Genomic DNA, 11771 nt, shown 5'->3' with positions numbered 1-11771 from the left:
AATGCAATTATAGCTACCTTACACATATACACACATACATATACACATATATATTTACTTCTCTCTATACTTTCACAAGGTAAGATAGCAGTAGGGGGCTATGTTTAACTCAACAATAAACAACATGAAAGTTGAAGATCCAGACAGTTTCTTTATGAATGACATCTAAGCTGCATATAATATAGCCGATATTAACACTAACTCGGAAGACTTGGAAAGAGAAATCGACAACATGTCCATGCACTCAGCCCCGGGTCCTTACTCATGGAATTCAATATTCATAAAGAAATGTAAAGTACCAGTAGCGCGAGCGCTCAGTGTAATATGGAGAAAGAGCCTGGATACAGGGGAGATATCAGCAGCACTTAAATCAGCAGATATAGCTCCTCTGCACAAGGGGGGGGTAGTAAAGCTTTGCGAATAAATTATAGACCAATTGCACTAACATCACACATAATAAAAGTTTTTAAAAGAGTGATTAGGAATAAAATTTTCAGTTTTATGGAAAATAATGAACTTCACAACCCAGGACAACATGGATTTAGAGCGGGAAGATCCTGTCTGTCACAGTTACTCATCCACTATGACAATCACAGAAGCTTTAGAGGAAAAGCAAAATGCAGATGTTGTATACACAGATTTCGCAAAGGCATTCAACACATGTGACCACGGAGTGATGGCCCATAAAATGAGACCAACAGGAATAACGGGTAAAGTGGGCGTTGGATTTTCAACTTTGTCAAACAGAATGCAGAGGAGAATTATCAGGGGTAAAGCGCCAAGTCATTACGACTTTACAGCACTTGGAAAGGGTCAGGATAATGATTTAGGATGTAGATCAAGTGCAGTGTAAAGCTCTGGGAATATCCCAGTTACAACATATGGGTAATCGATGAGTGTGTAGGTGTGCCGTTAAGTTTCGTTCAGTAATCAACTTATGGTCGCCAGAACCTAGCGATTTTTTTTATTTAATTAACGATGGAAAAAAATATACGAAAATGTCTTATTGAACGGCGAGAGATTTAGTGATGAACGATCGCGACGCTTCATAATGTTATACGTTCTTTATTCAAATACACCGTTCACTAAACGTTCTTCATATCAGATCCGCAACGTAGGGAAACTATTGAGGTAATGGAACACAAGATAACAAGGAGCAGTTGTTTCAGATGCGACGGGAAGTGCTCCTGACTGCTACAGTGAGCTCCTTACCTCCTCCACTAACAGCCACACTGAACTGCTTCCTGACTACCACTAACGATTACACTGAGCCGCTGACCACAGCTAACGACTACAATGAAATGCTGACCACCGCTCAATACTGCACTGAACGATTTACAGCCTCTAACGACTACACTGAACGATTTACAGCCTCTAACGACTACACTGAACGATTTACAACCTCTAACGGCTACACTGAACGATTTACAGCCTATAACGACTACACTGAACGATTTACAACCTCTAACGACTACACTGAACGATTTACAACCTCTAACGACTACACTGAACGATTTACAACCTCTAACGACTACACTGAACGATTTACAACCTCTAACGACTACACTGAACGATTTACAACCTCTAACGACTACACTGAACGAGTTACAGCCTCTAACGACTACACTGAACGCTTGACCAACCACCAACTGTTACACTGATCTAACCATCCCTAACTACCACCACCAACTACTGCCCATTAATTTACTCCGTGATTTCACACAGAAATCACAATAGCGTGATGCATTAACTGAACAAATCCACAAGGGAATTGTGTCGTAGGGGCCATGTCGTAGCTCAGTCGATTAAGGCAGCGTCTGGGATGCTCCCGGACGTAGGTTCGAATCCTCGTCACGGCCCTTGTGGATCTGTTCTCTGTGATTTCATTTAGCAGCACAGTAGAGAGGGGGGGGGGGGGGGAAGGCAGATACGAATGACCTTTTTAGACTAGTGAGCCATTAGCTTCAAAATCAACAAATTTTAGAACTAGAAAACACCTCTGACCTTGTTTTCACCGCTGATAAATCACAAACTCGTGCCAATTAGCGGAGATAAGCTAAGTAAGACGATGCTGAACCAGTGCCTCTTGAGGATAAGTTGAGTGCCACTGTCAGCATATTTGAGACATGTGCCAATAAGATCCCTGTGGTGGAGAGGTAGCGTGCTCGACACACAGTTTGAGGACGATTTCGACCGGGTTCAAGCCCGAGACAGGGTTAATAGGAAACCTGGTAGAGGTAGAAGAGGTAGGGGAGGTAGAGATAAAAGAGCCTATTGGCAGAGCTCGGGTGCATGGGGGAATTGCGTAAAACCCTGGTTTGTGTCTCTGATAGGCTGCAGGACCCACGGTGGATCAGGATCATTTCCCGGTTGCAATTCTTTTTTCCATGTCGTAGCTCAGTCGATTAAGGCAGCGTTGGGGATCCTCTCGGGTGTAAGTTCGAACCCTCGTCACGGCCCTTGTGGATTTGTTCATTAAACCTGGTGTTACCTGTTCCCCCCCCCCCCACACAACCCTATTCTCAAGCGCCCTTCAGCTCACCTGTACAAAGAGTTGGGGGGGGGGGTTTCTTTGCTAACAAATAGGGTTATAATGGGCTACGACTCCCAAACAGGGTTGAAATTGGATACGGGATGGAAATAGGATTATAACAGAAGCCTACGACATCCCAAATTGAGCTTCGGTTTGTGATGATACGTTAGGAAAATACGAGGTGCTGAATGTATATATTATGTGTGTGTCAATCACGAAAGTTTAACACGTGATGAAAAATGTGACAAGTGTCAGACCACAGAGGAAGAATTGAAACCCGGAATTTCCTTAAGTACTTTCGTATTTAATTATACATCTTCAGAATTATTTATTATTAATATTAGAATGAATATTAAATCTAAAGTTAACACTAAAGAGGTTGAACGAAACTTTTCATGTAATATCAATTGCATCATATTTCAAAACCGAAAATGAACTTAGAAAAATAACACATCTTCATTTGAAAAAAATATTTTAGATCAAGGCATATGAATAACCTCTGGTAATTTACAGGTAACCAAAACTATTTTAATAAAACTAGACTAGAGTTAACATGTAACTATGACCCTGGTATTGGAGAGATCACAGCTCCCGAGGCCCGGCGTCTGACCAACCAGACTATTACTGCTCGTGGTTGTATTTTAAACAGTGCATAAACTAAACGTGTTTGATCGTTCTGGGGGAAGGGGGGGGGGGGTGTAATGAGGTGGGAGGGGGGAGAAGGAGTAGAGGGGTGTGGGGTATAGGGCATGCAGGGAGGGGTATAGGGTATAGGGAAGGGGGAGGGGGGTATAGGGAAGGGGGAGGGGGGTATAGGGAAGGGGGAGGAGGGGTATAGGGAAGGGGGAGGAGGGGTATCGGGAAGGGGGAGGGGGGTATAGGGAAGGGGGGAGGGGAGGTATAGGGAAGGAGGGGAGGGGAGGTATAGGGAAGGAGGGGAGGGGAGGTATAGGGAAGGAGGGGAGGGGGGGTATAGGGAAGAGGGAGGGGGTATAGGGAAGGAGGGGGAGGGGGTATAGGGAAGGAGGGGGAGGGGGTATAGGGAAGGGGGAGGGGGGTATAGGGATGGGGGAGGGGGGTATAGGGAAGGGGGAGGGGGGTATAGGGAAGGAGGGGGAGGGGGTATAGGGAAGAGGGAGGGGGTATAGGGAAGGAGGGGGAGGGGGTATAGGGAAGGAGGGGAGGGGGGTATAGGGAAGGGGGAGGGGGTATAGGGAAGGAGGGGGAGGGGGTATAGGGAAGAGGGAGGGGGTATAGGGAAGGAGGGGGAGGGGGTATAGGGAAGGAGGGGAGGGGGGTATAGGGAAGGGGGAGGGGGTATAGGGAAGGAGGGGGAGGGGGTATAGGGAAGAGGGAGGGGGTATAGGGAAGGAGGGGGAGGGGGTATAGGGAAGGAGGGGAGGGGGGTATAGGGAAGGGGGAGGGGGTATACGGAAGGAGGGGAGGGGGGTATAGGGGAAGAGGGAGGGGGTATAGGGAAGGAGGGGAGGGGGTATAGGGAAGGGGGAGGGGGGTATAGGGAAGGAGGGGAGGGGGGTATAGGGAAGGGGGAGGGGGGTATAGGGAAGGAGGGGAGGGGGGTATAGGGAAGAGGGAGGGGGGTATAGGGAAGGGGGAGGGGGTATAGGGAAGAAGGGGAGGGGGGGGGGATAAGGGCGTGGGACGGCAGCGGTAAAACAAGTCATAAAGAATAGCTGTTAGGCGAGTCCCGGTCCGCGAGGAAATTGTCTAGCAACAACAGGCTGCTTGGTCAGCCTGGACCCCGGCAGAGTGAAGGTCGGTGGCAAGCACACTCTCGCTTTCACTCTGATCCCATCTTCATTGTTTTGATTTGCTTCTATTATTTAATGAGTGGTTTGTGTATCTACCAGAGTGAGTGTATGCGTGTACTCACCTAGTTGTGAGTGCGGGGGTTGAGCTTCGGCTCTTTGGTCCCGCCTCTCAACTGTCAATCAACTGGTGTACAGGTTCCTGAGCCTACTGGGCTCTATCATATCTACATCTGAAACTGTGTATGGAGTCAGCCTCCACCACATCACTTCCTAGTGCATTTCAATTACTAACTACTCTGACACTGAACAAATTCTTTCTAATGTCTCTGTAGCTCATTTGGGTACTCAGCTTCCACCTGTGTCCCCTTGTGCGTGTACCACCCGTGTTAAATAATCCATCCAGATCTACCCTGTCAATTCCCCTTCGAATTTTGTACGTGGTGATCATGTCTCCCCGAGCTCTCCTGTTTTCCAGCGACGTGAAGTGCAGTTCACGCAGCCTTCCCTCGTAACTCATGTCTCTTACACACAACAATCACAATAGCGCGATATATTAAATGAACAAATCCACAAGGGCCGTGATGAGGATTCGAACCTACGTCTGGGATGATCCCAGACGCGCCCGGGATCATACCTGCGCTACTTGCCTCGTGAGGGCCAAGTAGCACTCCAGGTTGCAATTATTTTACCATGTCGTGGCGCAGTCGACTAAAGCGCATCTGGGATCATCCCGGACGTAGGTTCGAACCCACATCACGGCCGTTGTGGGTTTGTTCACGCCTCTTAGTTCTGGGACTAGCCTGTGGCATACCTCTGAACGTTTTCCAGCTTTGTCTTGTGCTTGACAAGGTACGGGCTCCATGCTGGGCCGTGCGTGCGTGTGCACGTGTGCGTGCGTGTGTGTGAATGAGGTACTCAGGGTAGGTCAGGGTGAGATTAGTGATGCAGTGTATTTCCAGCTGGCAGACAAGGCAGGCTAGCAGGCTGCTGGTGGGCAGGCTGTCAAACCTGCTCAAGAACCTTTAGCTACGGCTGTCAAGTTGTCTTACAACCAAGCTACCTCCCAGCCAGGCCTGGTTATTGTACCGGGAACTGGCTGTTCAGGGAAGGGCTGTTATTGTGCTCTAAAGGGGTTGTTAGTAGCGGTTATTCTCGCATACTGAAGCCTTGTTGACTGTTGTCCCAACGATCAGATTAACAAGTGGTTCGTCCAATCTAACTCCTGTAAGTTCAAGTTCAAGTTTATTGAAACAAGGGAAAAAAATACATCTCAAAGGGATAGAGTAGCTTAGGCTATTTCTACCCCCCTTAGTAGAACACTACTCACAGAAGTTGACCAGACCACACACTAGAAGATGAAGGGACGACGACGTTTCGGTCCGTCCTGGACCATTCTCAATCGACTTGAGAATGGTCCAGGACGGACCGAAACGTCGTCGTCCCTTCACCTTCTAGTGTGTGTATGTGGTCTGGTCAACATACTTCAGCCACGTTATTGTGACTCCTCGTCTACTCACAGGAGTGTGTTGTGCTCCTGTGAGTAATAACACTATTTTCTGTAGATAACAAATCAAAACACTAAGTGTTATTTGGTGTTTCTAATGTGTTCTTGGGGGGTTCGTCTGGTGTTTCTAATGTGTTCTTGGGGGGTTTGTCTGGTGTTTCTAATGTGTTCTTGGGGGGTTCGTCTGGTGTTTCTAATGTGTTCTTGGGGGGTTCGTCTGGTGTTTCTAATGTGTTCTTGGGGGGTTTGTCTTGTGTTTCTAATGTGTTCTTGGGGGTTCGTCTGGTGTTTCTAATGTGTTCTTGGGGGGTTCGTCTGGTGTTTCTAATGTGTTCTTGGGGGTTCGTCTGGTGTTTCTAATGTGTTCTTGGGGGGTTCGTCTGGTGTTTCTAATGTGTTCTTGGGGGTTTGTCTTGTGTTTCTAATGTGTTCTTGGGGGGTTCGTCTGGTGTTTCTAATGTGTTCTTGGGGGTTTGTCTTGTGTTTCTAATGTGTTCTTGGGGGTTCGTCTGGTGTTTCTAATGTGTTCTTGGGGGTTCGTCTTGTGTTTCTAATGTGTTCTTGGGGGGTTCGTCTGGTGTTTCTAATGTGTTCTTGGGGGTTTGTCTTGTGTTTCTAATGTGTTCTTGGGGGTTTGTCTGGTGTTTCTAATGTGTTCTTGGGGGGTTCGTCTGGTGTTTCTAATGTGTTCTTGGGGGGGGGGTTCGTCTGGTGTTTCTAATGTGTTCTTGGGGGGTTCGTCTGGTGTTTCTAATGTGTTCTTGGGGGGTTCGTCTGGTGTTTCTAATGTGTTCTTGGGGGGTTTGTCTTGTGTTTCTAATGTGTTCTTGGGGGGTTTGTCTTGTGTTTCTAATGTGTTCTTGGTTCGTCTGGTGTTTCTAATGTGTTCTTGGGGGGTTCGTCTGGTGTTTCTAATGTGTTCTTGGGGGGTTCGTCTGGTGTTTCTTCACCTACTGCTGCGGTGCCTTGCCAAAGGATCTGTGATAAGCTGAAGAATTTTTGGCATTTTAATATATATTAACGTTCACTTTGATGTCGTTATTTACCTAATTTGGGTAACCCAACTACAGTGTTTTCACGACCGAACTCAACAATGAATATTTTTTTATCACACCCCATTCACACAGCAACCACACTTTACAAGCGTTAGGCTAAGGCTTACGGGCTCACCATAGCCCGTGCTACTTGGAATTTTACATTCCAGGTAGCGAATCTTTAACAACAACAATACCAACATCACAACTACCACCAACTCTAGAACAGGTGGTAGTTGGTGTGTGTGTATCATCGTTACCTTCATCACATTCAAACTGTTACATTCACATAAATTACATAATTACATTCACATAAAACAAACATTCACATAAATTACCACCATGAACCCTACAAATTCCACATCTGTCTACCACAACCACCACCACACCTGCTACAACCACCACCACCACACCTGCTACAACCAACACAGCATCCACTATCCCCCAACAACCATTTCAACCACCCACAGAGTAACAAGGAGCCATTAACCCTCCCCCTCCACCCCCCCCAATACCACCTGTCCTTCACCTATCTAAATATCAAGGATATGCCGCTCTTTCCCGGAGGTCCTAGGCTACATGGCCAGGATGATCGAGCCCGCAAACCACTAGGCGAGACTACTCGAGTCTCGGCTGATGGAGAATATTGTTTACATATACATTTCTTAACTTTATCGAGGTTAAAATCGTCTTTTTTCTGACACGTGGGAGTTGCAATCGCTCTAGTTCTTAAAGTGTGTCTTGGGGGCCACTTTTCGTAGGCATCTCGTCAAGCCCTCAGGCACACGATCTTAATTGCACGATGCTTCGCGTGTTGAGACATTGTAAAAAGAGCCATAAATTACGATACGCGTCTCTAACAGGTTGTCGCGTTAGTGGGGGAGGGAGGAGGTGGGAGAGACATCGATTTTATGAATGACTAACAAGGGAGTGTTGCCGGCTACAAAAGCGCACTGTTTACCAACATGCACAGTTGACGGGGACGGCTCTTGCAAGCTGTGTCATAACCACAGAATTGGTAGCGTGTGAGATGGACTGGCATACAGCCTTGGTGCAGTTCGTGGTGGCTGGAAGCTCAGTAAATGAGCATTTCGAGGGGTAAATGATTGCGTTAAATAGTATTAACTTTGTGGATTTATTGCCCGTTTTAAGTCGCCTGTGAACCACCTCAGTACTGAGCATTCACTACAACTCTTTGCAGTGCATTACAATGCACTGCAATTTTCTTTTTTCTTCATGGATAGTCACGCGCGGACCTTGAAGCCTGTGGCTGGCCCAGCATTGCGTCCGCAAAACAGCTTCGAAATAACGAATCTAATCCGAGGCTCCAAATTTCAAACTGCCAGTGATCTGGTCACCGCACTAGGCCTAAGACCAGATGCAGCCCACAACAGTCTGGAACTCCCATTGCAGGGAGTAGGGGAAGAGGAGGAGGAGGAGGTAGACTAAGAAGGAGGAAGAAGAAGCAGCCCAGGAAGAGGCAGGAGGCGAGGCTAGCATGCAAGAGGGCGTGGCTTGCGTCAGAATAATCCGCCTCAATATATTACATTTTGTCCACCCAAGACGTACTCCCATCCCGCCATTGATTACTGATGAATTGTTCCAAGATTGAAAACGCTGAGCGGGAAGTATGAGGATCCACCAGGGGGGGGGGGGGTTATTTGTCATTGTAGGAGGGGGAACCCGCCTTACCCGCTTGTGTGTTCCTGTTCCTTACTTATTCACAGGGGGGCTTGTTGTCGTTCGAACCCCTGTCAGGGCCTGGTTCCCGTGTCATGTTTACTGCTGTTGCCTTCAGGAGTAGTCAAACCCTAGGAAAATTTTATATATATATATATTATATATATATATTATATATATATATATATATATATATATATATATATATATATATATATATATATATATATATATATATATATATATAATATATATAATCAGCCCATACTCCTGTTAAGATAGTATTTGTGTGTACAGTGTGGACCATTGACGTGAGGGACAATTACAGAATTTGGTACTATTGAATAGAGAAACTGGAAGCGGTGTTGTATTTAATGTTGCTAATAAAACTTAACCTAAACAATCTAGGCCTAATATATATACATACACCTAATGATACATATGTGCTGTATTAGCACCTAGGAATATTTAAGTTTGGTTTTAGCTGAATTTTTTTCTGGATTATAAAGTGAACATTACCAAATTCCAATAGTCTATTACGTCAAAAGTACTATCTAAAGAGGAGGATAGGTCGTGTGTATATATATATATATATATATATATATATATATATATATATATATATATATATATATATATATATATATATATATATATATATATATATATATAATATAGTGTGTGTATTTAATGATAAGTTTAACTTAAAAATGTTAAATTCTGGGGCTGTTTGAAGCTCATGTTAATATTTTATGCTTTTCCTTCCTTGATCTTCACTTGATCCCTGTAGCCTGGTTCATGAAACTTAGCTGTACTAACCCGGTTGGTTACAAAGAACTTTGCTTGCAGGCAATTAATTGTTGTCAAATAACACGCCTAGCCAATGTTCTTCGCGGCCAACCTGTCAGGTCTTCCTCTGTAGAGCTGTCACAGTAGTCCTTATATTCCTTCAATCAGCAGACGGAAACGTTTGGTTTTTTTCATCTTTCCACCTTCCCTACCTTTCATTCCGTCTCCCTCATTCCCTCTCCCTCATTCCCTCTCCCTCCATCCTTCCAGTAGTCACCGCACGGGTTCCCTTCCTTACTAACCCTGATGGTATGTTTATCGTGTACTGTTTTGTACTCACCTCCAGCTCCAGGCCTGGTCGCCCGCCCAAGAGAGCCTCCGACTTCATGACGATGACCCCAACGCAGGACGCTCTCTTCGATCTCAAGAAGCGCCACATGGAGAACCAAGGCTTCCCCAACGGTCACTTGCCCGGTAAGTTGCTTGCCGCGACCTAGGCTGTTTCTTTAGGTTTGCCGAAGGAGTTTCACATTAAAATAGCTGTGATTGTGACACAGCTAAAATAGCTGTGATTGTGACACAGCTAAAATAGCTGTGATTGTGACACAGCTAAAATAGCTGTGATTGTGACACAGCTAAAATAGCTGTGATTGTGACACAGCTAAAATAGTTCCTGTGATTGTGACACAGCTAAAATAGCTGTGATTTTATGTATTCTTCTATGTATGGGGGAGGCCCGAAGCTAGTGTTGGAAGAAGCATGATCAGAGAAAAGCATCGTAAATAAGCATGTTATATTGGGCGTCTGGGGAGTCAAGGAATATATAGATACTTCGCGTTCTTGAGACTTCATTGTGTAAGTTATTATTGACGGACTAAATGAATATTAGCATCCATAGATCTGGCTAACTGTCTAATTTCGAACGCTTCTGGGTGCGTCAAACCGTTTCAAATTTAACGCTGAGAACGAACTGAACTTTTGAGAGTTCATCTCATCTCCCTGCCATGGGGGGGTCATGATTCACCAAGCGTTATGTGCGAAACCCGTGCATCTTCCCTCAAACATGGCGGCTTTGTTGATATTTATTAAAACAGTTGATGAGCTCCGAAGCAATACGAGGTTATTTATAACAAAAATAACCTTGGTTTGTTAACGTTTCGGAAGATCGTAAACTCTTCATACAGACTAAGCCGCCATCAGTGCTGAAAGATGTAAATGTTTCGCAGCCGTTGACGAATCCGTCTTGGGTACTTTAAGATGAGATGTGGAAGGCAACCGCAGGAATGGTGAGGCCCGAAGCCAAATTTTGGATTGGTTGACTTTATAAACATTTATATTATATATATATATATAAATCCATTGAGTGCCTTGTGATTATTTCGTGGCTCAACGTCCCCGCGGCCCGGTCCCCGGCCAGGCCTTCTTGGCCTGGTCGTAAAACCAAGTGCATACAGGAATAAAACACTGTTCGAAAAATGCGAAAAAAACACTTACACTGAAATATATTAATAATAATTAACAATTACAAGTGTCAAAATAGTCATAATATTATCAGTAATAAGTTAAAATAGTCGAAGCACTACCAGTAACAATAGACAAATTAAAACTAATAATATGCGAATAATAATTAGATCAAAAGCAGCAATAATGACACTAATAATAGTCCTGTAAATAATAGAGAAGCAATAATGAGAAGGGAAGAGAAAGGAGGGAGAGACGGAAGTGGAGGAGAGGAAATAATAGATCATAAATAATTAAATAAATTAGGGACAAAAAAAATGTAAATGTTGTTGTCCTCAGTGTACGAGGAACAGACGAAGGAAAAAACAAATTATAAAACCCAGCGCAGTAGGGTGACGCAGGGGTTGACGCAAGGGGAGGGGGAGTGAAGCAGTAGGGTGAGGCAGAAGGGTGAAACAGATGGTGACGCAGGGAGGAAGTGAAACAGTAGGGTGACACAAGGGGGGAGGGGGCGAGGGGTGTTAGAGCAGAAGGGTGAAGGAGTTGAAGGGGAAGAGAACAGTGAGGATGAGCAGCAGCAGCAGCAGCAGCAGCAACAGCAGCAGCAGCAGCAGCAACAGCAGCAGCAGCAGCAGCAACAGCAGCAGCAACAGCAGCAGCAGCAGCAGCAGCAACAGCAGCAGCAACAGCAGCAGCAACAGCAGCAGCAGCAGCAGCAGCAGCAACAGCAGCAGCAGCAGCAGCAGCAGCAGCAGCAACAGCAGCAGCAGCAACAGCAGCAGCAGCATAAAACAGTAAAGGGAAGGCAGTTAAACATTAATTATCTAAAGCACAACTGATAAACTGTCCTGGTGTATATAAGCTGAGATCACTGAATCCTGGAAGCCATTTTCTCTTGCAATCTCCGTGACCCAAGATGCAACTTCACTGCACATGAGGTAACATGAGTCGTATCAACATGTGTTTCAACCAACATGTGTAACTTTCAGGTGTTGCGA

General features: G+C 45.4%; 1 protein-coding gene across 5 annotated transcripts in view; it reads left to right on the top strand.

The window, feature by feature from the left end:
- LOC123763299 (dachshund homolog 1) overlaps nt 1–11771 on the top strand; it is a 117587-nt gene that overhangs the window by 67576 nt on the left and 38240 nt on the right. For all 5 annotated transcript variants that reach the window (XM_045750443.2, XM_045750441.2, XM_045750442.2 and 2 more), the window contains one exon: nt 9665–9786. In XM_045750443.2, coding sequence (XP_045606399.1) covers nt 9665–9786 — 122 coding nt within the window. The remainder of the gene's footprint in view (nt 1–9664; nt 9787–11771) is intronic.

Source organism: Procambarus clarkii, chromosome 49 (genome assembly GCF_040958095.1).
Source record: "Procambarus clarkii isolate CNS0578487 chromosome 49, FALCON_Pclarkii_2.0, whole genome shotgun sequence".
Classification (NCBI taxonomy): Eukaryota; Metazoa; Arthropoda; class Malacostraca; order Decapoda; family Cambaridae; genus Procambarus; species Procambarus clarkii.
This window is presented reverse-complemented; position numbering and strand designations above follow the sequence as displayed.